At 42.8% G+C, this 27,978-nt stretch overlaps 2 protein-coding genes across 7 annotated transcripts in view; one reads left to right on the plus strand and one right to left on the minus strand.

Moving 5' to 3' along the window:
* ACBD4 (acyl-CoA binding domain containing 4) overlaps nt 1-4,367 on the minus strand; it is a 42,608-nt gene extending 38,241 nt beyond the window's left edge. For all 5 annotated transcript variants that reach the window (XR_004536718.1, XM_033917513.1, XM_033917510.1 and 2 more), the window contains exon 1: nt 4,127-4,367. Coding sequence is in view for 4 of the 5 variants with exons in the window: in XM_033917513.1 (XP_033773404.1) it covers nt 4,127-4,348 (222 nt within the window). In the remaining variant the exon portion in view is untranslated. The remainder of the gene's footprint in view (nt 1-4,126) is intronic.
* The window catches only part of PLCD3 (phospholipase C delta 3), a 116,829-nt gene continuing 93,206 nt past the window's right edge, over nt 4,356-27,978 (plus strand). Inside the window, exons 1-2 of one of the 2 annotated variants that reach the window (XM_033917508.1) lie at nt 4,356-4,499; nt 20,029-20,069. The gene's annotated coding sequence lies outside the window, so the exon portion shown is untranslated. Of the gene's footprint in view, nt 4,923-20,028; nt 20,070-27,978 lie in introns of both variants that reach the window. The other variant, XM_033917509.1, reaches the window with a different exon arrangement.

A 27,978-nucleotide genomic window follows, 5' to 3' on the forward strand; every position in this document is an offset into this window, starting at 1 on the left:
GAGACTCGCAATCCCGGAAGTGGATCTGCGGGGTCTCCCGGCGAGGGCGCAGAGCCAGCACAGGTAGTGCAGCTGAAAAAAATCAACTGGAGAGAAAGGGATTTTCTCCCGCTCCCACAGAGGCCTCCTTAGGAGACATTTGGACACTCCTACAATGTCTGGACTCAAACTACTTAAGAGGTAACAACTATTACTGCTAAACTTGATAATTTAACTTTAACTGTCGACTCAGTGAAAAAAGATCTTTCAGACCAAGCTAGACAAACACAGGATGATATACAGCAGTTGCAACAATTTAAAGTAGCAATAATTAAAGATAATTCCTCAATACATCGTAAACTAGAACAATTTGAAAACTATAATCGAAGATTGAATCTCCGTATTCTGAATTTTCCACTATTATCTGAAACTCTGTCTATAGATCTTTTGAAAAGATATTTAATTGAGAATTTAAAAAATTCCCCTTAACAATATTCCTCCACTGAATAAAATTTACTATCTACCAAATAAAAAGATTCCTCAAAAAGATGGGGGAAAGAGAGGATGGAGAAGACAAACAAATTGACTTTGGGAATATTTCTGCTCTTTTGGAACAAACTGTCTGTAGATACTGAAAGAGCTACTGTACTCTTAGTGTCTTTCGTTTTTGAGCAAGATTTAAACATGATCTTAAAATTATACTTTAAAAATTCCCAAAAATTATTAGGAGATCAAAGAGACTTTGGATATACCCGGATGTCTCAAAAGTTACGCAAGAGAGAAGAAAAGATTTTCTTTCCCTACGACAAGAGACTTAAACTTGGGGCTACGTATCTTCTAGCATACCCCTGTAAATGCATAATTAGGTACTTGGGAATAAAATACACTTTTTATTCTCCAGACCATTTGAGGGAGTTTTTAAAAGTTAAAAAGGATTAAGGAATGGATATTATGTTAGAATATTGCATCTGATAACCCATTAAGCCTGTTCTTTTGAATGTTTGATACCTATGTTTATCTCCACTAGATTCTGATTACCAGTCCTCTATATTGTGATCTAAGAAAGAGGTAAAATTTATACCGTTTATGAGCGAAGAACGACAAGATGGCGGCGGCATGAGAGCTCTTTGAGCCGGAGTCTGTCTTACCTCAGGCTTTGAAGCCTTTCCTGATATGATTTCGATCATGCCTCACACTAAACGCAAAGGCGTTATTCGGGGGAATCTCTCCACACCCGGACAAGTGCTGATGGACCGGTTTCTAACAAGCTTGCCGGTCATGGAACGAAGGGGAGCTACGCCTGCTGTTGCACCATTTAAAGGAACCACTGGTGCCTTGGGCCTTGTAACATCGCTATCCCCAACCTCCCCCAACAGCTCAACTACTGCTGAATCCAGCGCAGGACAGCTCACGACGTGGGAATGCCGAGAGCTTGATCAGCACGGTGTTCTCAGATGGAGGGGGCCAAGACGCTGCCCGAGTTGCTGAGCCGATATCTCCAGCAGGAATCGTGCAAATCGATTCCTCAGCAGTGGTTTTAGAAAACATATTGAAGACTCTCGAGCCTCGAAGCGGCCACAACAAAATCAGCAGAAGATATCTTAAAAGATGTGAGTAAACTAGAGAGAGTTATCTACTTCGGTACAAAATCTTCAATCTGACACAACTAAAAAGTTTGAAAAAGTAGATAAAGACATTTCATCGTTGCAGGCAACTTCTGCTACAATGATCAAGGATAAAATGTTTCTTCAATGCAAAATTGAACAATTAGAAAACTTCAATAGAAGATTAAATTTACGTGTATCAAATTTTCCTAAACTAAGTTTGACTGCACCAATTGATGTCTTTAAAAGATATTTAATGGAGATCTTAAAAATGCCTATTGAATCGATACCACTGATTAATAAAATATATTTCTTACCAAAAAAAGTGGAAAAGTTCTCTCCTAAGGAAATAGACTAAAACAATTTAACTGGTCTACTTGAAATATCACAGGATGAAAATCAATATCAGGGTACTTTGCTTATTTCATCTGTGTTTGAGCAGGACTTAGGGGTCCTTTTATCAAGCTGCAGTAGGGGTTTAACGCGCATAATAATGCGCGTTAAACTGCCTGCCGCGCTAGCCGCTAACGCCTGCATTGAGCAGGAGTTAGTTTTTTAGCCGGCCACGGGGGTTAGCGCATGATAAAATGTCTGACGCACTAACCCTACTAGCATGGCTTGATAAAAGGAGCCCTTAAACATGATAATGAAAATTTTCTTTCATTCCTCCCAAAATGTATTTCTGGGGGAAAAGATATGGATTTTTCCTGACCTAACTAAGTCCACTCAAGAGAGGAGAAAGGTATTTTTGATTATGAGAGAGGAGACAATTAAAATAGGTGCTACCTTTCTACTTAGTTACCCTTGTAAATGCTTGGTCAAATATCAAGGAACAAAATATGTTTATTTGTGCCTGAGTAACTTCGTAGTTTTCTGGATGAGAAAAAGTTGATTCATATGTAGAGCTGTATTTAGGACTGCACCAGAGAAAGTCACGTTAAGCTTTCTTTGCAAAAATTATGTATTGTTGGAGATCTCCTTATCTCTCAGGTTCTTGTCTTATGCAGTGGATTGCGGTCTAAGAAAAAAGTAATTAATTACTTTTGGATTATACTGCATATTGTTTGAGTTCGTATTGTTTAAAATTCCTTTTCCGAATTATTTTTACCTATTATGCAATTTATTTATCTTTTTTCTGTGTTACTGTAACAAGAGGATACTTGTATTTGTATTATGAAATTTATAAAGAAATAATAATTTTAAAAAATTATACCGTTTATGTGGAAAGATTTTATTTGGAATTGTTTCCATCTCTGTATTATAGGGAACAAGATTTATGCTTGTAAATATTATTAAAATTAATAAAGAAAAACCAAACAAAAATCATTCTGAGCTCCCCTGGGAGAACAGTATAGAAAATTGAATGAATAAATAAATAAATAAATAATCAAGCTGTCTTATTAAATGGATAGTACCAATGTATCCCTTAGTTTTCAAAGCATATAGTTTCCACACTTTTATTTATGGAAGTAATGAGACTCCTCTAAAATCTAAAATGAGCTGAAGTTTTACAGGTGTTTCATAATAATCAAGTATACAAACCACACAAGGAAAAAAAAAATCTTCTAAATGAGAAGGCAGTCAAGAGAAGCACATGCTGGGCTACAATATCAAACTTTTATTCTAAATAAGCATACAATAAAAAAATGGATTAAAAAGCTTTATCAAGCTAAGTGCTGCCCTGTAGGAGAATTCATAATGCTTTCATCTGTAAAAGACTCCTACAGATTTAAGCGAGCTCTTTGCTCAAATGAGTCAAAGAACAACCCTGAATATCCGATTCCACGTTTGGGGGTGACCTCTGTTGGCATTGTCAAAACAGCCCTGGTACGTTAACTCATATGTTATTTAGCTGTCCCAAAATTTTATCTTTTTGGACACAAATTTGGCCTTCAATTAGATCAATAACTAACTGCACGGCAGACTTATCTTTTGCTATTATCATTATGAGATCTCTCCACCCTTGCTTTAAATTCTGCACCTGTGATCCAAAATTGATAGATGTATTGATATCTGTTGGCATACAACATATTTTGCAAAACTGGAAATCCGCTTCTCTTCTAAATTTTACTTTCTGGTGGAACTCTTTATGTTTATATAAGAAATTTGAACAATATGCTATTGATAAGCTACAGTCCAATTCCTCATCTTCACCAAATGACATATGGACAAGTACTTACAATCGCTTTAATTATATCACAACTAATTTTCCTTCTTTCCTAATTGTTTCATCTTCAGAGGATGTATAACCTTTATTATTATGTTATTCTTTACCAACTCTGCACACTGTTTATTGATCCATGATATGTAATTTCCTTTTCTTAATTGTTTAATAAACAAAGTGAACTTAAAAAAAAAAAAAAAAGAGGCACCTCTTGACCGTTTCCCGACTGACAAGAAGCAAATGTAAATTTACCAAGTCACAAGCGTTCGGCTACCCTCACAACCTGAGCACCCCCACCTCACACGAATATCCTCGGTCTAGCGCGTTCTCTCCCTCCCTTCCCACGATCCGGCCCCTCACCCTCCCGTCAAACGCATACCCGAGGTCGCTCAACAGTCCTGCCGCTTTTCCTCTCCAGTTGCCCGTTCCCTAAGACAGGAAACAGGAAGTAGCGTCTGAGGAAGGCGGGGCCACCAGAGAAGGAAAGCCGTCGCGCGCGTTCTCTCAGAAAGCTTGACGTAGGACGTAAAGAGACGGCGTTTGCAGCGAGAGAAGTAGCTCCTACGGAGTTCTCGTGGGTACCGACTCTTCCGTCTCTCATTCAGCGCAGCCGCACTTACTTTCTGCCCGGGGTCAAGGCTCGCACTGTCACGTGCACGGACCAGCAGCATCAGAGGTCATCTGATCTGTTGGCGCACGCGTGTGGCGACCTCCGCGTGCAGCAGCGCCACATTCACGCGCAAGTAGAGCAGGTGATGATGACCTTTCTTTATAACATTTTATTGAAGAAATGCAATAAATACATAATAATATAACAGTAAAATAGGCATTACATTTAAATTGACCATATTAACTTCTAATAAATGTTTATCATTCCATCAAAATACATTTTTAAACAGGACTTATTCATAGATTTTGTTTAGAATTATAGGAGTTTTCATTGAGCACAATTAATTTATAACATTTTTGAGCACAATTAAACAATGTTTTTACCATGAATTCAACTGCAAGGAACATCCTCCTACATCACATTTAACGTTGTTGGCTCACGCCTATGTCAGTGGGAGCCTAAGCGATACGGGCACAAAGCAAGGGCGGCTGCGCTGAATAAATCAAAGCGAAGGCTCAGAGGACTTGTTGCACAATGCTAGTTTAACTGTGGGTTTGCCAAAGTGGTAAGTGTTAAAGCACAGGGAATTGTTTTCCTTTTTTGTTTGGTTTTAATAAGCAGTGTTGGCCTCAAGACTGCACTGGTTGTGTAGACCCGGGTGGGTCCATCCACCTTGGCCTCAGGCCCACCCTGTTGCAGTGCATCTACATCAGCAGTGGTCTCAAACTCAAACCCGTTGCAGGGCCACATTTTGGATTTGTAGGAACTTGGGCCTCAGAAAAAATAGTTAATGTCTTATTAAAGAAATGACAATTTTGCATGAGATAAAACTCTTTATAGTTTATAAATCTTTCCTTTTTTGTAATTTATAATTAAAGAGACGTATCAAGAAACTGTTTTATCCAAAACACCTCAATCAGACATAGAAAAACACCCCCCATTCACACCCCCCCCCCCCGATCAAAGAAGTAAAACAGAAAAAAACTATACAATGGCCTCCTAAAGAAAAGAAATAAAAACTATACTCGTCAAGAAATTCCTGAAACAGTCCTAACATCACATATACAGTATTGTCCTTCCTCCCTCCCTCTTCCCACCACACTGAAACTACCTGACTTACTCTTTACCTCTCTAGAAATGACAAATGATCTTCCATTATAACCCACCGTTTATAATTCTTTTGTAATCCGCCTTGAACCGCAAGGTAATGGTGAAATAGAAATCTCTAATGTAATGTTCAAGTTCAAGTTTATTATTTGATAAATCGCCTATATAAAACATTCTAAGCGATGGACAATTTTAAAAACAACTTATGAGGAAACAAACAGTTTTAAAACAATTTTAAAACAACATTTTAGAAAACAAATATTATTAAGACACAAGTAAAAAGTCAAGATACTGTAATGTAATGTAATAATGTAATGATAAACATAGCGAGGGCCTCAAAATAGTACCTGGCGGGCCACATGTTCATCACACATCTTCATCAGGGGTCCCTGAGATGGTGGTTAAAAAATACTCGCAACAATTTTGCCTAATCTATGGGCTATGGTGTCTGGTGAAGCGTCTCACTGCTGAAGAAGCTGTGATCCCTAAGCCCCACCTGCTAAAAACAACCAAAATCTTTCCTGTCATCAAGTTTCAAGTTTATTGGTTTTTAATATCCCGATCATAAAACAAATATCTGACCGGTCATGTACCTTTTAGAGAGCCAATCTTCACCGGCAGCAAGCAGCATGACTAATACAGGCTGCTCGTGTCTGCTTCCTATTCCCTCCCCAGCTGGCAGCACTGCAGTGATGTTTAGGTGTTGCTGGCGCCCTTCACTGACAATGTCCTGTTTCCGCATAAGCAGAAACATCAGAGTGAAGACTTTGGGGTGTTACCAGCCATAAAAATTTTTTAAAAGTAGCCCCCACCTTTTACTGAACCACAATAGTGGTTTTTAGCGCAGGGAGCCTATGAGCATCGAGAGCAGCACAGGTCATTCAGCACAGCTCCCTGCGCTAAAAACCGCTATCGCAGTTTACTAAAAAGGGAGAGGGTATATTTGTCTATTTTTGTATAGTTGTTACTGAAGTGACATTGCATAAAGTCATCTGCCTTAATCTATTTGAAAAAACCCCAGAATATAAAATGATAATTAGCATTTTCTCTGCATACAGTGTGCTTTGTGTTTTTTAAAATTTTATTGTTGGTAGATAATTTTGACTTGGTCATTTTAAAAGTAGCTTGCAAGCCCAAAACGTGTGGGCACCCCTGCTCTAGGGAATATGGGCCAGGCTGGTTACGTCATAGACTTGAGCATTTGGTGCCCTTGTTTGTTGGTGCCCTGGACTAGAGCCTCACTGTTACTGCCAAATATGGCGATTCGGGTCTCATCGCTCCAAAACACCTTCTTCCACTTCTCTGTTTTCCACTGGCATGCTCTTTAGCCCAGTTCAAGCTGAACTGCGTTGAGGAATTACTTTTTTCCTGGGAATTCTTGCTCACAGGCCTGCTTTAAGTACATAAGTACATAAGTAGTCGCCTCCGCCGGGGCAGACCAGAGGTCCATCCAGCCCAGCGGTCCGCTCACGCGGCGGCCCATCAGGCATATTGCCTGGTCAGCGGTCCCTGACTAATTTTATTGCCTACCTCTACAGTTATCTCTAAACCTTCCACTGCTCTTATCTGTACCCCTCAATCCCTTTGTCTTCCAGGAACCTATCCAGGTCATCCTTGAAACCCTGTACTGTGCTATTCCTTATCACGGCCTCCGGAAGGGTGTTCCATGTGTCCACCACCCTCTGTGTGAAAAAGTACTTCCTTGCGTTTGTTTTAAACCTGTCCCCCTTCAATTTCATCGAGTGACCCCTTGTTCTTGTGGTTTCTTTCAAATTGAAAAATCTGTCTTTGTCAACCTTTTCGATGCCCCTCAGGATCTTGAAGGTCTCTATCATATCTCCTCTGAGTCTCCGCTTTTCCAGGGAGAACAGCCCCAGCTTCTTCAGTCTGTCAGTGTATGTAAGGTTTTCCATACCCTTAATCAGTTTAGTTGCTCTTCTCTGGACTCCCTCAAGCATTGCCATGTCCTTTTTGAGGTACGGTGACCAGTACTGTACACAGTATTCCAGATGCGGGCGCACCATAGCCCGGTACAGTGGCAGGATGACTTCCTTCGTTCTGGTCGAGATACCCTTCTTAATGATACCTAACATTTGGTTTGCTTTCCTGGAGGCTGTGGCGCATTGTGCCGACGCCTTCAATGTCGTGTCTACCATCACTCCCAAGTCTCTTTCCAGATTACTGACCCCTAGCATTGATCCCCCCATTTTGTAAGTGAACATCGGGTTCCTTCTCCCTATATGCATGACCTTGCATTTCCCTACATTGAAGCTGCTTTCACCAGTCTCCAGCAAACTGTCTGGCCTGAAACCAACACCATTGTTTCAGCCAGTGACTTATTGATATCAGTGGCAGTTAATTTCAGATTCTGTAGCCATTCTCATCCTTCTATCAGTCTGAGATGGTGTAACTTTTTTCCAGCCCCATCTAGCCTTCTAGTTTCTTCAAAGTGCTTGCAGAGTTTCAGTAACTCGGCCGGTGATGCACCTTGACCAGTTTTGACTGCAATCTCTCAGTAACTGTAGCTCTCTTTTTAGGTGACCGGTCAGGTCTCTTCTGCAAAATTAGGGGTCCTTTTATAAAGCTGTGGTAGGGGTTTAACGCACGTAATACCGTGCGTTAAACTGCCTGCCGCGCTAGCCTGCATTGAGCAGGCATTAGTTTTTTAGCCGGCCGTGGGGTTAGCGCGTGATGAAATGTCCGATGTGCTAACCCCACTAGTGCGGCTTGATAAAAGGAGCCCTTAGCATACAGTTGTAATTTTAATGTATTTAGACAATTAATATTCATTTAATTCAATTAAATTGCAATTAATGAAAAAATAGCAATTCAAATTTTATCATATTGCACAATGGTCCTTTAGAAAATACCCACAAGCTGTGACATCAGAGCATCAAAATGAAACACAAACAACTTACTGTATGCACTCAAAATCTAAGCAATTCATATCAAAAGAAACACCACTGATTCTTTACCTTTTTTATGTCATTCTTTCGATATATTAAGGGGAAACGACCTGCAAAGGAAGCGGTGGGGCTGTTGGATGACCATGGAATAAAGTGCTAAAGGAGGACAAAGCCATCACCGTCAAACAAAACATTTTTTGCATCTGTATTTATCGAAGAGGATATACACAACAGGCTATATGCAGGAAACGAAGACGGGAAACTGACAGGGTTGATGGTCAGTCTAGAAGACGTATGCAGGCAGATTGATAGGCTTAAAAATGATAAATCCCCAGAACTGGATGGCATCCATCTGAGGGTAATCAAGGAACTGAAAGGGGCTATAGCTGAACTGCTCCAACTAATAGCCAATCTGTCGATCAAATCAAGAAGGATTCTGGAAGACAGGAAAGTGGCAAATGTTACTCCGATCTTCAAGAAAGGTTTGCGGGGAGATCCGGGGAGATCTGACCTCGGTACTGGAAAAGATGGTAGAAGCGCTGATAAAGGACCGCATCATTGATCACCTAGACAGACACAATCTGATGAGGACCAGCCAACACAGCTTCAGCAAAGGAAGATCTTGCTTGACGAACTTGCTGCACTTCTTCGAGGGAGTAAACAGGCAGATAGACAAGGGTGACCCGGTCGACATTGTATATCTGGATTTTCAGAAGGTGTTCGACAAGGTCCCGCATGAACGACTACTTTGAAAAATTGCAAGCCATGGAATCAAGGGTGAAATACTCACGTGGATTAAAAACTGGTTGGCGGATAGGAAACAGAGAGTGGGGGTAAATGGACAATACTCGGACTGGAAAAGTGTTACGAGTGGAGTGCCGCAGAGTTTGGTGTTTGGACCCATGCTCTTCAACATATTTATAAACAACCTGGAAATTGGTACGATGAGTGAGGTGATTAAATTTGTAGACGATATGAAGTTATTCAGAGTAGTGAAGACGTGAGTACTGGTGGAGGCTGACAAGACATCGGGAGGGAGGGGGAAAGGGTATAGAACCAGCATCTCAAGTTCCAGAAAGTGAATGAATAGCTTAGATGGGTAGGTACAGTGGCGATGATAGATGACCTATCTTATCTCAAGGGCCAAGCTGGTGGAACCAGGGTGGGGAACGCAGGCCGCAATCCAGTCGGGTTATTAGGATTTCCTCAATGAATATGCATGAGATCTATTTGCATACAGTGGAAGCATTGCATGCAAATAGATTTCATACATATTTGTTGGGGAAATCCTAAAAAAAAACAACTGGATGGCAGCCTTCATTCCCCACCCCGGCGGTGGGACTCATTTCACTGTTCCTCTGGAAACTGAAGTGGAATTCAGATCTCATTGAATGGTATCTCCAGATTTATTTTCCATAGTATGACACTATAATACAAATAGATCCATTGCAAAATATCAAATGTACAGTACAAGAGACAGCTTAAGACCAGCCCTGCTGTTTGTTATTCAGAAAGCATTTTTTCTTAAGAAATTATTTGCTTCCTTTATTTTAGTCAGTATGTTTATTGCAATATTTACAAGTCAGAACAAATCCGGAAGGTGGTGCATAGCTGTTTGCCCAAGATATTGCCTGAGGATCACATACCCTGGCTTTGTAACACACAGGCGCTCTTGCCTTTCCCATCACCAGCAGTCTCTCTGGGGATGGACGAGCACCTTTGTATTCAGAGCCACATTGCTTGGATTGGTAATATAATAGCTCTTTAATTTTGTTTTCCTAACAGCTCCTTTGTCTCCAGTGTATTTTAGTGAAAATTAAAAAGGTTTTAGATCATTTCAAGCCAGCTGCATGAAGGGAGATGAATTACACAATGTGTTATCTTCACAGTGGCCACCAGGTGGTGCACACCTCCTGTCTAATCTCGGATGAGAGCTGAACCTTGCTTATAGGATTCCTTCCCTCCCCCATCAAATTGAGCAGTTTAAAAGGGTTTGATTGATTGTTAATAAGTATGCAGCCAGTTACATAAGACCTGTGGCTCCATAAGTCTCTGGTCCTCTTGAATTTCTCTTGTGTTCACTGAAGCCATCAAGTGGTAGCTTGAGGTTGTTGGTACCCCGGGCAAGGTAATCATTTCGGGCCCCTTAGATCAGGATTTACTAATCCTGTCTTGGGGATCCCACAGACAGTCAAGTTTTTAAGATGCCCAAAGTGAATATGCATGAAGTCCATTGGCATATATGAGATTTCTTGTGCTTGTAAATTAATCATATGCATTGGAAGGTATTTTGAAATCCCAGTTGGCTGTGGGGTTCCCAGGACAGGTTTGAGAAGCTCTGCTTTAAAGGCTTCATTTCAATGACCTCTGATTATATTACTGCAGTTTCACTTTGCCTTATTCTTCTGTTGCTGCTTCTTGTAACCTTGAGTAAATCATTTAAGAACATAAGAAGTTGCCTCCGCTGAGGCAGACCAGAGGTCCATCTCGCCCAGCTCTTGCGGCGGCCCATCAGGCCCACTGCCTGAATAGTGGTCTCTGACTAATTTTACAAATTACCTCTAATCCTATCCCTCTAACCTTACCTCTACTCTTATCTGTACCCCTCAATCCCTTTGTCCTCCAGGTACCTGTCCAGACCCTCCTTGAAGCCCTGTAGCGTGCTTCTGCCTATCCTCCGGTAGCGCGTTCCATGTATCCACCACCCTCTGGGTGAAAAAGAACTTCCTGGCATTTGTTCTAAACCTTTCCCCTCTCAATTTCTCTGAGTGCACCCTTTGCCGTGCGCCTTCGTGAAGCGACTAAGTGGAGCCCAAATCTACCTCTCCACCCTACACCAACCTCTCCCAGCTCTCCAGATCTGACTCTTCAAAACCGGATCAGCCAACCTCGTACCGACGACTGCTTCCAAATAGTCCAACCTGACCGGGATATTCCAGACTGGCCTAGCAGCAGCTAAGTATGTGCATGACTACTTCCTCACCTTTCTGCACACTTGAACAATCACTCTTCCCCCCTGCATGACTTCAGCTTCCCAACCGCATACCCCAACTGCAGACTCCACCAGCTAGACCCATCAACCTCTGACACTCTCCTATCAACTACTGCAGAATCACCTTTACATCTACCTCAATTCACCCCAGCCCCATCAATCTCTCCCTCCAACCCCCACTCAACCCTTCATCACTCTCTATCAAACTTCTGCAAAGCCCAACATGCCTAATTTCACAAAAAAACTGCTTACTCTCCTCCTCCTCTATCTACTCAGCACAAGAAATTGGATCACCAGAACCTTAGCATTTGAACCCATCCCCACCTACCTTACTTGGAACAGAGCCATCAAACCAATTAGACCACTTCCCCCCTCCAATATCCTCCATGACTACAAGGAATCAGGCCCATTCCCGATCACCGTAATCAACTCCACCCGACACTCCTCCAGACCAACACAAAAAAGAAATAGACTCCTAAAATATCTACCAAGTACTCAGCCCATCACTCCCTCGGAACACCAAACAATTTTGGGTGCCTATCTGAACATTCGCTCAGCTAGAAACAAAGCCCAACTGATCAAAGATTGGCTAGAAGAAACCCACCTCGATATCCTACTCCTTACCGAAACATGGCTAATTTCCGACCATGACCCCATCATCAAAGACCTACTCCCTCCAAACTACAAAATCATTCCATTATCAAGAAACTTTAGAAGAGGTGGCGGCCTAGCAATAATCCTCCGCGACCACTTCCAGTTCCAAATCCTCGATTCTAAACTGACCAACGCTCTGGAAATACTCTCCTGCAAAATCTCCAAAGCCGACTGCAAAGACAATCTAACTATTACACTATTTTACTCCCCCCCCAGCAAATGGAACCTAGCCAAAGAAGATTTCTATGAATACCTCCTCACAAATTCCGTCGCGGGCACCCACAATCTTCTTGCAGGGGACGTCAATCTACACCTTGAACAGGAAGAGAATTCCAACGTGGCCGATCTCCTCTCCTTCCTAACCTCCCTAGGTTTCTCTAAACCACCCCCTACAAAAACCCATGACAAAGGCCATCACCTAGATCTGATCTCCTTCCTCCCCAACACCACTTCAACCCCCAGCATCAACCTTAAAGAAGAAAACTGGTCCACCACCCCCTGGTCTGATCACCTTCGCTGCAATTTCAAATTACACTGGCTAATAAAACAAACCAAAAAACAACCAAAAACCACCCACAAAGAAAAAACAAAATGGTCTAGAGGCCAACTCAACCCAGAAGAATTTTGGTCCCACTACAACCCAACATCCATCCTAGATCCTGACCCTAACTTCATCTCAGACTGGAACAATTTCAGCAATAAGACCCTAAACGACATTGCTCCACTGAAACTTTACAAGAAAAAACACCGCTCCTCAGCTAAATGGTTCGATGCAGATCTTCTTGCCCTCAAACGTGAAGTACGCAAACTGGAAAGAACCTGGTGCAAAACAGGCACAAACACAGATAGACACTCATGGCGAATTAAAGTCACAGAATACAAAAAAATGATTAAAGAAAAACGACACAAGCACTATTCCCAACTTATCAACACCCCATCCCTAAACACTAATAAACTCTTCAGAATAGTTAACTCCTTAATGGACACCGTCCCACATAAAAGCTCCCCCACTGAACTACCACCCTCCCCAACAAGCCTAGCTGACTACTTCGCCAACAAAATTCTCAACTTGAAAACAACGCTCACAACAACCAGCACTTACCCATATATCCAACCACCCTCTCCAGAAAAGGAGGGCTCACCAGCAGACATGACCTGGTCCCACTTCAATAACCCAGACTGGAACCTATTTCTCAAGCTATACTCAAAATATTCCAAATCCAACTGCCTACTAGATAACTGCCCTCCAACCATCATGAAAACTGCCCCCCTCCCCTTCAAAGCGGAACTCTTCAACTGGATAACCTTGTGCATGACAACCGGCCACTTCCCACTGGAACTTGGACACATCCTCGTATCTCCAATAATTAAAAACCCCAAAGAATCTCCCTCCGTAATCTCCAACTACAGACCCATCGCCAATATTCCTCTCTTCCAAAAAATCATGGAAGGACTGGTCAATCACTACCTCACATCATACCTAGAGAAATTTAACATCCTCCACGAATCCCAGTCTGGATTCCGCACCAATTACAGTACGGAAACCGTTCTAGCCTCACTAACCAATCACCTCCTCCAACTATTCTCACTGGGAAACAGCGCACTGCTACTACAGTTTGACCTCAGCAGTGCCTTCGACCTAGTAGACCATGACATTCTGATCAACTGCCTCGACTCCATAGGCATCGCCGGACAAGTACTAACCTGGCTCACAGGCTTCCTAAAAAACCGAACCTACCAAGTCCATAATGACGGAACCTTCTCCCACACATGGAGCAACCCCTGCGGAGTCCCCCAGGGCTCCCCCCTATCCCCGTCACTATTCAATATCTACATGGCATCACTGGGACACATGCTATCGAACCATAACCTGAAATCCTATATATACGCGGATGACATTACAATCATCATACCCATCACCTCACTGTCAAATGAGACAGAACAATTCATCTCAACTGTCCTCACCATGGTAGAAAACTGGACCACTCGCTTCAAACTGAAACTAAACCCAGAAAAAACCAAGTTCTTCCTTGCAAGTCCCAACCACAAACTAACATCCACCACCCTGCATCTTAATGGCATAACATATCCAATCAACTCTACTATAAAAATCCTCGGAGTCATCTTGGACCGATGCCTCACTTTAGAACAACACACTAACACCCAGGTCAAAAAATGTTTTTCCACCCTGTGGAAACTCCGCTCCATCAAACATTACTTTGATTTTCCCACCTTCAGATTGCTGGTCCAATCCCTAATTCTAAACTCCCTGGATTACTGCAATATCATATATCTGGGCTCCTACAAGAAAACCATTAAACGACTACGACTTATTCAGAATACCGCAGTCCGCCTCATCTACGGGCTCAAAAAATCAGACCACATCAGCCCTTTCTACAGGAAACTTCACTGGCTACCGTTCGAAGCAAGGATCATCTTCAAATTCGCCTGCCTCTGCTTCAAAACCCTAACTGGCTCAGCCCCGATATATCTTTCACGCCACTTCACCTTCCCAGGCTCTAACCGTACACGCAATGCACACCTGTTTGCCTACCCCTCCCCAAAAGGATGCATCCACAAAAGATTCTTCGATAAAACCCTCTCATTCCAAGCTGGCAAATGGAATGACTGCCTGTCCACTCTCATCTCTCTTGCCCCAACGTATCAATCCTTCAGGAAATCTCTAAAAACATACCTCTTTGATAAATTCCTCTAACCCCCGTCCCCCCGACCAAACTAATAATCCCTTGCCTCCCTCCCTACCCTTCCCCTCTCCCCATGCAACAATTATTGGATCTTTTTGTAATTGTCACTGGTTTATGCCATATAATTGTTAACCAATTCTCCGCACCTACATTGTTTAAATCGCTCTGAACTGTTTTTCGATATGCTGTAACCTCGATGTAACTTTGCTATAACTAAGCTGTAACTTCGCTGTAAATGTACAGTCTCTTATCCTGTAAACCGCTCTGAACTGTTTTTGTGGTATTGCGGTATAAAAAAATAAAGTTATTATTATTATTATTATTGTACTTGTGGTTCCCCATAATTTGAAAAATCTGTCCCTGTCCACTTTTTCTATGCCCTTCATGATCTTGAAGGTTTCTATCATGTCTCCTCTGAGTCGTCGCTTTTCCAGCGAGAAAAACCCCAGCTTTTTCAGTCTGTCAGTGTATGAGAGGTCCCCCATACCCTTTATTAGTTTAGTTGCTCTTCTCTGGACTCTCTCAAGTACCGCCATGTCCTTCTTGAGGTACGGCGACCAGTACTGGACACAGTACTCCAGGTGTGGGCGCACCAATGCACGATACAGTGGCAGGATGTAAAAGTATGTATGCTGTTGTGTAAATTAAGACACCAATAGCGTGTGTGCATTACAAAATAGTAGCACTTACATGCATGATTGACATTAATAATTGAAGGTTGCATGTGTAAACGCTAGGCATTGTTCTTTAAGCAGTGTACATAAGTCACTTAGCACACAACTGCAGGAGGAGCAGGCATGGATTGATAGGTTGCCTTTCTGTGGTACAACCAAAGCTGTTTGACATATAGGGCTAGCTAGATAACAGCAAACAGCGTTCAAAAATTAGTGCTGAAAAAAAATCGGCACACAATGCTAATTCTACAATGGACATTCAAAACTGAGCGCTCATAGAATAGCACTGAGGCCCAGATTCTATAACCGGCACCATTATCAATGGCCATTGATCGCATGTCAGTCACGCCTCTGGCAAAGGTAGGGTTTTCCTGGGCTACATTTCCAGCACCTACCTATGATGTGAATCACACTTCTGTAGTCTCCTTATGCTGTCTAATGCCACTTCTGGTGTTAGCCACAGCCACAGTAATATTAGGCAGCCTAAAACGCTTACAGATGCACGATTCCAGTGCCAATATTTTAGACGCCTTGAAACTCAGCTAAAAATGTCATTTCAACAGCATTTTTTACTGAGTTTGGGCACCTACCAGCACTGTTTAGAGAATCCAGGCTTGAGTGTCAATAGTGCCTGCTGAACCCAGGTGTAATTCCTGGTGCCCAATTTGGGTTTGCATGCTATAGGGTTTGGATGCACATTGTTATAGAAGAGCACGTAGCAAGATGTGCATACAAATCCAAATTAGCACCAGTTAGCACCTGATTATTGACTTGTTAGTTGGCATCTTTGATCAGGTTTCTGCCAGGTACTTGTGACCTGGATTGGCCATTGTTAGAAGCAGGGTACTGGGCTTGATGGACCATTGATCTGACCCAGTATGACTGCTCTTATTGCTCACAATCAAAACCAGGGGCAGTGGAGGGTTAGTTGACTTGTCCAGGATCACAGGGAGCTACAGTAGACCCCCGCAAATTCGTGGTTTGTGATTCGTGGACTCAGTCATTCGCGGTATTTTCTGACCGCCTCTTCCGGTCAGAAAACACAGCGAATGACTGACCAGCCAATCAGCCTTCTACATAGCCAATCAGCCTTCCTAGGTAAGTTAGTGCCCCCTTCCTCCCTCACTGCCGCGCTGAAGCCTGCCTACCTGCCTTCGATTTCTCCTCCTCTCCCCCCAGTCAGCCTTCTGCACAGCCAAACCACCTTATGCACAGCCAACATCACCTCCTGCCAACCTAAATATTGCTTTTTAGCACCCCCCTGCCGCTCCTGCCGCTCTCTCCTGCCTCCGATCCACTCCTAAACCTCATTTGCGATTTTTTGAAATTTGCAGGTGCTCCTGGAATGGAACCCCCAATAATTTCAGGGGACTACTGTATGGTGGGAATTGAACCTGGTTCCCCAGGTTATCAACCCACTGCCCTGGCTAGTGACTGGCAGTCTTCCACTCCCACTCATACAGATGGGTGGAACATGAGTATGTCATAGACATTTCGTCAAGTGGCATACACAGCTTATAGAATACTATCAATTGTGTGCATTTTGTGGTACATTTAGGTGTATCAACTTCCAGCCATTGATATGACATGCTGGCACACCAAACTTTCAGCACAACAGTGGCTTTGCACTAGTATTATATAATGGCTTAGGCACACTCAGAAGGCATTACAGAAATGGTACAAAGCATGCTCTGTTGTGGCACTTATATCTTGGTCCTAATTTATGGAATTGTCCCTTAACAATCCATTGCCTTGGGTCTAAACTTGGATTGCAAGCCCTCTGGGGAAGGGACCTGTCTGCTGACACTGAATTTGCAGTTTGCCTTCAGTTTGGATTTTTGAAAGGTGAGTAATTAAATCCCAAATCTGAATCCCTATCCATGAAGCTTCAGTGAAAGTTATATTATGGATGTTTTAATATTTTTTGATCCGGTGGGTCAGGAGGATTAGATAAATAGTGGCATGCTGTGCAGCATACCTGATGCATGAGGTTGCTTACTTACTTCGGGTGGCGACAGAGTTCATCAGCATTTTCCATTAACCATCCCTCCTTCATTCCCCACCATCCAAACCTCCTCCATCTTCTCTTCTCCCCTAATAACAACACCATTAGGGGAGGGGGTGCAGACAACCCAGAGAAGGGTTACTCTACCCCCCACCCCTGCCCAATTTACAATAGTTGAACATTAAAAGGCTCAGGCTCTGTTCCTCCAGGCTATTGCTTAGTTTTTCCTCCCCCTTTCTGGCCAAGTAGCTGACCTAAGATATCTTTAGCATCTCATAAGCGTTTGCATCAAACTAGGGTTTAATGTAAAGGTACACAGTGCAGCTTGGTAGTTCTTATTTTCTTCCTGGGGCTTCATGTTCTACTACTATTTTTGATGGCAAATACTGAGTTGGGGGGAGGGGAAAGAGAGCAGAAAAGCTTCAAATTTAGGTGGGCTTGATGCTGAAAGTTACATAATTTTTTAGTCCTGTAATCTATAATAATAAAAAGCTAAGCGCGCATGCGCACTTGCGCCGCGTGTTCCCTGATCCCTTTTCTGTCTGGATGTGCCAGCATGAGTGCGCATGCGCGCTTACTACCTACGTCACACATGGCAACTCAGCTGGGGCAGTCGGGGCCTCCCCCGCCGCACCCAACCTGCCCAGGCCCCGCTTCCTCTCGCGGCGCTGGCGGCAGCTGCCGGGAGAAGGGCTCTGAGTCGCTGAAGATTGTACTTGATCAGCTTACCTGTCACTGCAGCCTCCCTCCTCTTTACTGTTGTTTCCCCCGATTATCCAGCATCCAGTCCTCCCCCACCACCACTTCCTGTTTCCGCCGAGGCGGGCCACGTCAGAGGGGACGGGGTATCGAAGCGCGAGTGAGCTGTGGAAGTGGTGGTGGGCGGCCTCAGGTATGAGTTTGACATTAGGATGGTGGGGTGGGGAGGCCTGAGAGCAAGCGTGCGCGCACAGGGAGGGGACGGGGAGAGACGCACTGGACTGAGGGAGTTGGGGAAGCGGAAGAGGAGAGACCGGTCTGTTGGACCTCTGTTTGATTTCCACATTAGGTGTTTTATTCCCTGGCTCAGCTGGTGCTAGGGAAGCTGCAGAGAGTGCGCTCACAGCCCCACTGGGGAGGCAGTCAGTCATTGCATAATGATGACCCCCCAGTGGTCAAACTTAGGGTCCAGATAATCTGGTTTATAGAGGGTTCTGAAGTTGGTGGCACGTGGCCAATTCAGTGATGAAACGACCGTGCTAAATCTTCCTGAGAATGCTATTCTGGAGGGACTGGATTTCAATTTTCGATCTAAAAACCAAAATTTAGCTTCCAGAACTTCCCCTTCACCCTTTCCTCTGTTGTTGTTATTTTACATATACCAAGAGAGACACCTTTTCCACAACAATGTCCATTCTTGCCTAAGTGATATAGAGTGAGAGAGAGTGCCTGTTTGGGTGAGCATGTTATTTTGTTATTTGGGGGAGGGGATGTGTGTCGGTGGTGGATTTGGTAGCCCTTTGTAGATATTCAGTGGTTTGGAGTTCCTCCTCCCTCTCTCCCCCTGCCGATGGTCAGACATGCAGCTGACTGTGAATGAGTATGTGGAATGCTTGGTTGGGTGAAGTATGGATGGACTTTTTCATCTTGCGCTGGGGGTGGTTTCATGGGGGGGACGGGGGGGGGGAGCTGGGATCCCTGCTCACATCATTAGTGACTCCGTCGCTCCGTCTCCCTAGGTGAGATGGGGCGACAGTTGGTATTGGGGAGTAAGAGGGGGGGGGGTTGGGTTGGCGGTGGGTGGAGTGGGTTGGGTTTTGGGAAGCTGGTGGGTTTAGGGTAGGGGGGGTGGAACTGTCATCCTTCAGTCATTTTGAGTGTTGTTTGCTGGGTTCTTCTACAGAGCAGACAGGCATAGCACAACAGGGGGGCAGGGAGAGAGGGAAAGGGGGCTGCTTTAGGAGGAGGGTTGTGCTAAAAAAAAAGAGGCCAAGGAGAGAGAGAGAGAAAGAAAGACAGACATACACATCTATTCTAGCACCTGTTAATGTAACGGGCTTAAAGACTAGTGTTAAATAAATGGAGGCAGAGATAAGAAGGATGCAGGATAAACGCTGAGGACCAGGATTACTAACTAATCTCCTGCCTATTGTATAGGGATAAGAAAGCTTAGTGACGCAAGGAAGGCAACATTGCAAACAGAAGCAGTAACCATCAACAAAAAGTATATATACTGCTACTACTATTTATTATTTCTATGTACGCAATGCTGTACATTAAACACTTAAGAGATGGTCCCTGCTTGAAAGAGCTTATAATCTAATTATGACCAATACATTCGACAAAAATGTGAATTAATATCTGCTTCTCATGTAGGGAAATACAAAAAGATGAAGAGTTAGAGAGGATAGAGGACTAAAGAGGGAATGACAAACAAATATGGTGGTTTACAAGTTGGTAGGAATAGGACTTATATAGTGTGCTGCTGCAGTCCAGGACTCTCTAAGCAGACATAGGCAATACTTTCTAGACAGCTAAACCTTAGTGCACCAATGCATACATGGGAAATCCTTATAATTTTCTGAAATATACTTTATTGAATAAATATAGTAGATGTACTCACAGTTGGTATATTTTTGAATATTGCAGCTGGAGGTGAAGATTTGAAGAACAGAAGTTTTGTGGCAGAGGTGAGAGAATAGTCAGACAGTTTAATAGATGTGAACCACAAGAACTATGGGTGTGTGTGTGGAATTCTATAAATGGTGCTCAAAAATTAGCACTGGAAAAAAATCATCACAAAGTTCTACAAGAGTATTCTGGGATGAGCACTCTTTATAGAATAGCACTTAAAGCTAATTCCCGTGCTGAAAGTTGAGCACTGATATTTACACCATGTAAATGGTGGTATTCTATTATACTGTATTCAACTTTACAATGTGTCCCTACCCTGGCCATGCCCCCTTTAGTGTTGAGTGATATAGGATTTAGGCACTTGTTGTGATAGATTAGCATGCAGGCAGATATGTGCACAAAACAAAACTAGATTAGTGTCAATTAACTTCAGTAATTGTTAAGATCAATTAACTGATAGCTAATGGCTTGTTAACCAATTTGTATGCTGAAATTTCAGTGCCCAAATTTGGATGTCATATATAGAATCCAGGGGATACTGTATTACAGTGGTGTAGCCAGACAGTCAAAGTGGGTGGGCCTGAGCCCTAAAAGAACAGGCATCTCTCTTTCCCTCCCTCTCCCCTCCCCCAGCCTGTGCATGTGAAATGCCATACCAGAGATGGGCAGGGAGATGGAAAGAGAGGTAGCAACTGGGAAGGGAAGCAGGGTACCCCTTCTGCACTCCCCCATTTAATCTCATCCTCTCCTGCTCCTTCTGTATTCCTCCATCTTTCCCTGTCACCTTCTAGCTCCCTCTGCCACCTCTCCCTTTTCTTCTACCCCCTCTGCCCTTCTCCAAGTCCATCTCTCTTTCTTCCTCACAAATCTGACATCTCTCCCCCTTCTTCCTTCCTTCCCTTACCCCATCCCCAAGTCTTGCATCTGTCCCTCCTCCTCTCATTTGAGTCCAACATCTCTCTTCCCTCTCTCCTTCCCCCAAGTCCAATATCGCTCCCTCTCTGCCTTCTATCCCTCCCTGAATCTGACATGTCTCAGGAGGGGCCTTTTTTCTAGGCAGCACTTTGGTGGAAGCAGCATCTTGATGATACCTGCTGGTCGGCTTTCTCTGCTACGTCCCTTTCCCAGTGTTTACTCCTTTTATCCCCTGCCCTCCCAGACCCAAATTTCCTTTTATTCCATCCTCCCCCCAGCACATCTACCTTAAATCTGTTGTAAAATCTGCCAGGCGGCGGCAGTGATTTACAGTGCTGTCCTGCTGCTGACCCCAGTGTCTTCTTTCCACAATGGCCCACCTAGGATAAGGAGCATAAAATACATGTTTCCCTTTGGAATCTTTAATTTAATTTATTATGATGGCTGGATGGCAGACAGGACACAACACAGGCTAGCTCCCTCCTTCCCTACAGGCCAGCTCCCTCCTTCCCTACAGGCTAATTCCCTCCTTCCCTACAGGCCAGTAAGTCTGTGGGAAGCTAATTAATGGAAACACTTTTGAAACAGAAAATGGTGAAGTTTCTGGAATCCTGTGAATTGCAGGACCAGAGGCATCATTGATTCACTAGAGGTAGGTCTTGTCAGACAAATCTGAACAATTTCTTTGACCGGGTGACCAAAGAATTGGATAGAGGGAGTGCAATAGATATGCTGTACAGTATTTAGATTTTAGCAAAGCCTTTGACAGTGTTCCACATAGACATCTAATAAATAAACTGAGTGCCCTTGGGATGGGCCCCAAAGTGACGGGCTGGGTCAGGAACTGGCTGAGGGTAGTGGTCAATGGAGATCGCTCTGAGAAAAAGGATGTTACCAGTGGTATGCCTAAAGGTTCTGTTCTTAGGCTTGTTCTTTTTAACATTTTTATAAGTGATATTACTGGGTAAGATTTGCCTCTTTGCGGATGATACCAAAATCTGCAATAGAGTAGACACTCCAGAAGGTGTGAATAACATGAAGAAAGACCTAGCAAAACTTGAAGAATGGTCTGAAATTTGGCAGCTAAAATTTAATGCTAAGAAATGCAAGATCATGCATTTGAGCTTAAAAAACCCTAGGGAACAGTACAGTTTAAGGCAGTGTCTCTCAAACTTTCTTAAGCCGGGGCACACTAAAGGTAGTGGCTACGGCTCAAGGCACCCGGAAGTAATGTAATGTAATGTAATTTATTTCTTATATACCGCTACATCCGTTAGGTTCTAAGCGGTTTGAAGAAAATATACATTAAGATTATAAATGAGAAGTAAGAAGGTACTTAAAAAATTCCCTTACTGTCCCGAAGGCTCATAATCTAACTAAAGTACCTGGAAATTAATAAAGAAGAGAAAATAAAGATGGTTGAAAAAAGAAAAATTCTATGTGAATTTATAGGATGGAAATTAAACTGACAGTGAAGAACTGTATGAAAAATACATATGGAATGCAGTTAGAGAGGGTAGGTTAAATCTATTTATGTGCAGAGGCCCTCTGAGATGCCAGTAGGAGGTGCCAGCAGAGAAGAGGGCTGGAGAGGAGAGGCGCTGGCACCGGCTGATTGCCTACAGTAGTGTTTCTCAACTTCTTCAATCCATAGGCAGCGGAACGCTTTTTTTGGGGGGAGGGCCTGCAAGCTCCGCCCCAGATCTCGCCCAATCTCTATCCCAGACCCTGCCCCCATAATAATACTAATTGTAATACACGTTTTTCCATTCATTTTTTTATATATACACACAATATAATCTTATTAATACATAATGGATAATTACAAAATTAAACTACACAAAGCACACTGTACATCTGCTTCTAAACATTCATTCCTACCAGAACACAGATAACCCCTATGCAAATTTGGGACCACAAACTAAAAGTACTATTATATATAAATGAAACCCTAAGATGCAAGACTGCATGCAGTACAACCCCAGAAAAATAGAAACAAATGCATTTCTTCCTTAACAGTGCAAAATATAGACAGCAGATGTAATTTCTCAAAACTGACACAATTCAATCACTAAATTGATAATAAAATAATTTCCCCCTATCTTTGTTGTCTAGTGATTTAGGTTTTCAAACCATCTTTCCCAGTCTCTGGGTGCACTTCCTTCTGTCTGTGCTCTTAACTGTGTATCCAGGGCCATCTTATCCATTTGCTGTTTTTCTTTCCTTCACTTTCGCTGTACATCCATCTTTAGCATTAACTTTTAACATTCAACTTTCTTCCATTTTCCTGCTTTCTTCTCAAAATCTATTTTTCCATGCCTTCCCTTCCCATCTATCCATGTGTACCACCTCCTCCCTCTTTCTTCTCCCCTACTCCCATCTATTCATAAGAAGCATTTCTTCTTATCGCTTCCCTGCCGCACCCATCGCTGTGCACCATCGCCTCCCTCTGTCTCCCCTTCCCCTCCATCCCTATGCACCATCTCATCCCTCTCCCATGGTCAGACATCTCTGTCTTCCTCCTTCCCCCTCATATGGTTTGGCATCTTTCTCCTCTCCTTCCCATAGCCTGGGATCTCTCTCCTCTCCCATGGTCTGGCATCTCTCTCTCCTTCCCTCCCTCTTCCTGAGATCTAACATCTCTCTCCTCTCTTTTCTGCCACCTGGCATCTCTCTCCCCTCCTTCCCTTCCAGTCTATGATCTGGCATCTCTCTCTCCTTCCCATTCCAGTGGTCTGACATCTCTCCCATCTTTGCTGGCACATAAGGCATTATTTGAGTTACAACCATTATATCTTTCTAATCTAGTGTTATTTTACACACCTAGTCGTTCGTTGAGATATTTAAATGACAATAGAGTAGCTGTTCCCTATATCTGAAAGGCTCACCTTGCCTCAACCAGAAATGGTGCATTTTTCTACTTAGTTCCAATATTGTGGAACAATTTACCAGTAGAGTTAAGGAAAGAAGGAAGAATCATTTCAAATTTTAAGAGACATCTAAAAGCACATTTTTTTCCAAATGGCTCTCTCGAATTGAATAATAGAATGGGGACCGCAATTTGTATTAATTTGTACTGATTCATGTTGATTTGGATTTATTTATTTCATAAAACAGTTTTAGTGGTTATGTTTTAGAAATGTTAATTTCTTTCCTTTCCTATTTTCTAATGGAGTTCCTGTCTTAAATGATTAAGTTGTGATGTAAACCTCTTTGATCCTTTTTGGCTTTATAGGCGGTATAGAAAGATTTTAATAAACATAAACATCTTCGAGTCATCTCAACTTCCTCCCAGTGTAACATTTCTCCCTCCCTCCTCTCCCCCACTATCATGTTGAATAATTCACCCTCTTTCTTCCTTTCCCCATATATATCATCTCTCTTTCCCTCTCACGCCATACACCTATGTCCAACAATTCTCCGTTCCTTTGCCAGATACGGTCTCCAAAATTGAACACAATACTCCCCTTCACCTTTGAGTCTTCCTATCATTGATATATCTAAAAAAAAGTCTTGTATCCCCATTTTACCATGTCAGCTATTTTTTCTTCCATTTGTATCTTTGCTTTCCTGACTAGAATGGATTAATGGAATTCACTTACCAAAAAATGTAAACATTGCATGAATATAAAGCCTCATGTTACATAATTAAAAACTAATTCTTATTTCAAGATGAATAACTTTTGGACTATAATGTACCTTAAATAGAAAACTATCTTTAAATAGATTCCCCCCAAAAGTCACTGAATTTTTATCCACCATGATATAGTTATACTCATCAAAAAGGTAAATTTTCAACATTTTATGAAAGAAATAGTAAGAGTCTTAATTCATAAGATAAGTTTTTCCAGATCAAAAGCAAACAGAAATAACAGTTCCTCTAAACCACAGTGTTCAACCTTGGCACTCATCAGGTCAGGTTTTCAGGATTTCTATGACTATGCATGAGATCTATTTGCATGCGGCCTCTATTGTAGGTAAATAGATCTTATACATATTTATGAAAGTCATGCAAACAGATCTCATGCAAAGTCATTAGAAAAATCCTGAAAATCTGACTGGATTGCAGTTGGATACTTCTGCTCTAAACTCTTGATGATCATAAGAGGCCCCTGGTCTTGAGAGATGATAACAGGACAGGAGCTCAGAAAGACCCAGATGCCATCCAGTAGAAGGATACAGACCCAAAAGCTTCATCACTGGCTCATTTAAAGCTCGAACATGAATCCTAATTCAGTTTTCAGTTAAACCAGCCCAAATTAACAAAACTCCAGGGACAACAGGAACTCTCGCACACGCTACATACCACGATCAAACACTAAGGCAAGTTACGTCAGCAAGGAATCTCCATTTCTCCCAAACATGACGACAATAAAACGAACCATACAGCAGGGCAATGAATTTGGTGGCCAGGCCCACACCCTCCTCACTTGTTATTCTTGAGGCTGCTCAGCATATGTAACACCTGCTCCGGGGAAGTGCGCAGATCATCCAGCCAGTGTGATGAGGGCTCCGCGTCGACTCCTGTCTCCACAGCCACTGCCGCCTCGTGCTTAGGTAGTTCCGCAGCTCCTGCATGAGGAAATCGAAGCACGGACAACGTGCACATTGAGCCGCAGCTCACGCCAGAGTGCCGGGTAGTAGAGGCACTTGCACCAGGTAGAAGAGGCGGGCAGGAAGGAGAAGATGTGCACGATGAGCTTGCGTCTCTGCACAGAGCCATGGCCACCCGTGCATGAAAGGTTCTGTGGTGTAGAGCAAAGCAGCCTGGCCTCGATCCGCCAAAAGACCCCCAGGTGCCTGTGACAAAATCATCAATGAAAAGACTGCCAGAGGGGGGCCGGGGCTCCTCTGCCGAGTCTATCCCGGCAGGAAACCACCACCTTGCCACGCAGAGAGGGGTGTGCGCAAGCGCCTAGAGAACCAGTGCGAATTTTTTGGGAGGCCATGGCCCCTGTGGCCTTCCCCGTTCTGGCACCTATGCTTCAATCTAAGTACCCCCTAAGTCTAACAAATATTAACTGAGTACCCCAACCACAGACCTCACAAGCTCCGATCGAGGCCCACCCAAGCTCTGCTCCAGATCCCACCCCTTTACTAATTATAATGCAATTTTTTTCATTCATTTTTCATATACACAATATACACAGCAGATATAAATTCTCAAAGCTGATACATTTCAATCACTATATTGAAAATAAAATCATTTTCCCTACCTTTGTTGTCTGGTGACTTTTTTTTCTGTGCTTTTAACTATGTTTCCAGTACCTTCTTATCCATTAACTGTTTTTCTCTCCTTCTTCACTTTCTGCCTTTCTGCATTAACTGAACATTCTATTTTTCTTCTTTCTTCTCAAAATGTAATTTTCCATGTCTTACCTTCCCTTCCTATCTCTCTTTCCTTCCCTCACCATTTCCATGGTCCAACATCTCTCTCCTTTCCTCCCAGTAGTCCAACATCTCTCTCCTTCCCTCCCTCCTCCCAGTGGTCCAATTCTTATGTTCTTATGTGAGCTAAACATAGGACAATCAAGCTATTGTGACATATCACTGATGAGTTTGGCTCTTAGGCACTGGTGGAATGAGGCATTATGACATCACAGTCTCAGCTCTGGAATGTTGCTACTCTTTGGGTTTCTGTCTGGTACTTGGGACCTGGGTTGACCACTGTTGGAAACAGGATCTGACACATGACAAATGTATGCCTTCACATCTTTATCTTGATTATTTAATTTTTTTTACCAATTGTCCATTAGACAAATTGTCTCTTTGGACAAATTGCATCCTTAGACCAACTGACCATTAGACAAACTGTTGCTAGCTGAATTGTACCAAACCCAGATTGTACCCTGTATCCAGCACCTCCTCTTTCCTTTTCTTATTCAGCAGCTCTCCTTCGCTTCTCTATTTTCCCCTCCTGTTTCTTCTACTGCCCAAGAGTGTTGAATCTCCCCTCATATTCCCTTCCTAGATGTCCGGCATCTCCCCTTCTGTTTACTAACCCTTCCTTCTAGATGTTCTGCCACTACCCTTCCCTACCTTTTCCCCAGGTCCAGCATCTCCCCCTTCCCTTCCTGCTGTTGAGTCTACGTCTACTCCTTGTTGCTGCCATCAGTAACACCATTGCTGCCTCCTTTCACAGCACTAAAGAAGAATCAGGGCAACAGGTGTGAGGCCTCTGAGCATGTGCAGGATTTTAAGGCTTGCTATATCCTGTCATCTTCTTAAAAAGGAAATTTGGAGGGGGTGGGCTGTGGTGAATCTCGAGCATGTACATGTGCACAGAGGCCCTACACCAGCAATTCTAACTCTTAGTGACACTGATGCCAGTCTCAGATTTGTGCTACCCTAGTAGAAGGGCTGGTCCTATGTCTATCCCTTCCATCTCTGTGTATCACACAGCAGGGAATAAAGACCATCTCCAGTGATATCTATCCCTTATATTACATTATATTAGTGATTTCTATTCCGCCATTACCTTGTGGTTCAAGGCGGATTACAAAAGGAGTTATCTGGCCATTTCCAGAGGAATTGAAGAGTAGAGCGGGTTGCTTCAGAGAATTGGGACAAGTTTTGCGGTGTTAGTTTGTCTTCAAGGATTTCTTGAATAGCAGGGTTTTTATTTCTTTTCTGAACAATTTGTATATCTTAAAGTATCACATGCTACAGGGAATAAAGACCATCCCTGGGCATTTTTCCAAGTTTATTTGTTACTTGATATACTTGCAATGGAAGAACATCTGTGCGGTTTACATGTATAATTAATAATTAAAATAATATAAAAGAACTACAATGTCGATAGTAGAGGCAAAAAAATAAATAATTAAAAGCTGATTTTGTGCTCCTTGTTTCAGATTGGTTTCATTTTGTGAATTATTAGCTAAATGCATCTATAAACAAGAAAGTTTTTAATAATGTTTTAAAATGTTCAAGGTTAGATTCTGTTCGGATATAATTTGGAAGAGCTGCAGAGAATAAAGACCATCTCTAGTAACATCTATCCCTTCTATCTCGCCATATCACACATTGCAGGGAATAAAGAAGATATGA

The sequence above is a fragment of the Geotrypetes seraphini genome, chromosome 13, assembly GCF_902459505.1.
Source record: "Geotrypetes seraphini chromosome 13, aGeoSer1.1, whole genome shotgun sequence".
NCBI classification, from domain to species: domain Eukaryota; kingdom Metazoa; phylum Chordata; class Amphibia; order Gymnophiona; family Dermophiidae; genus Geotrypetes; species Geotrypetes seraphini.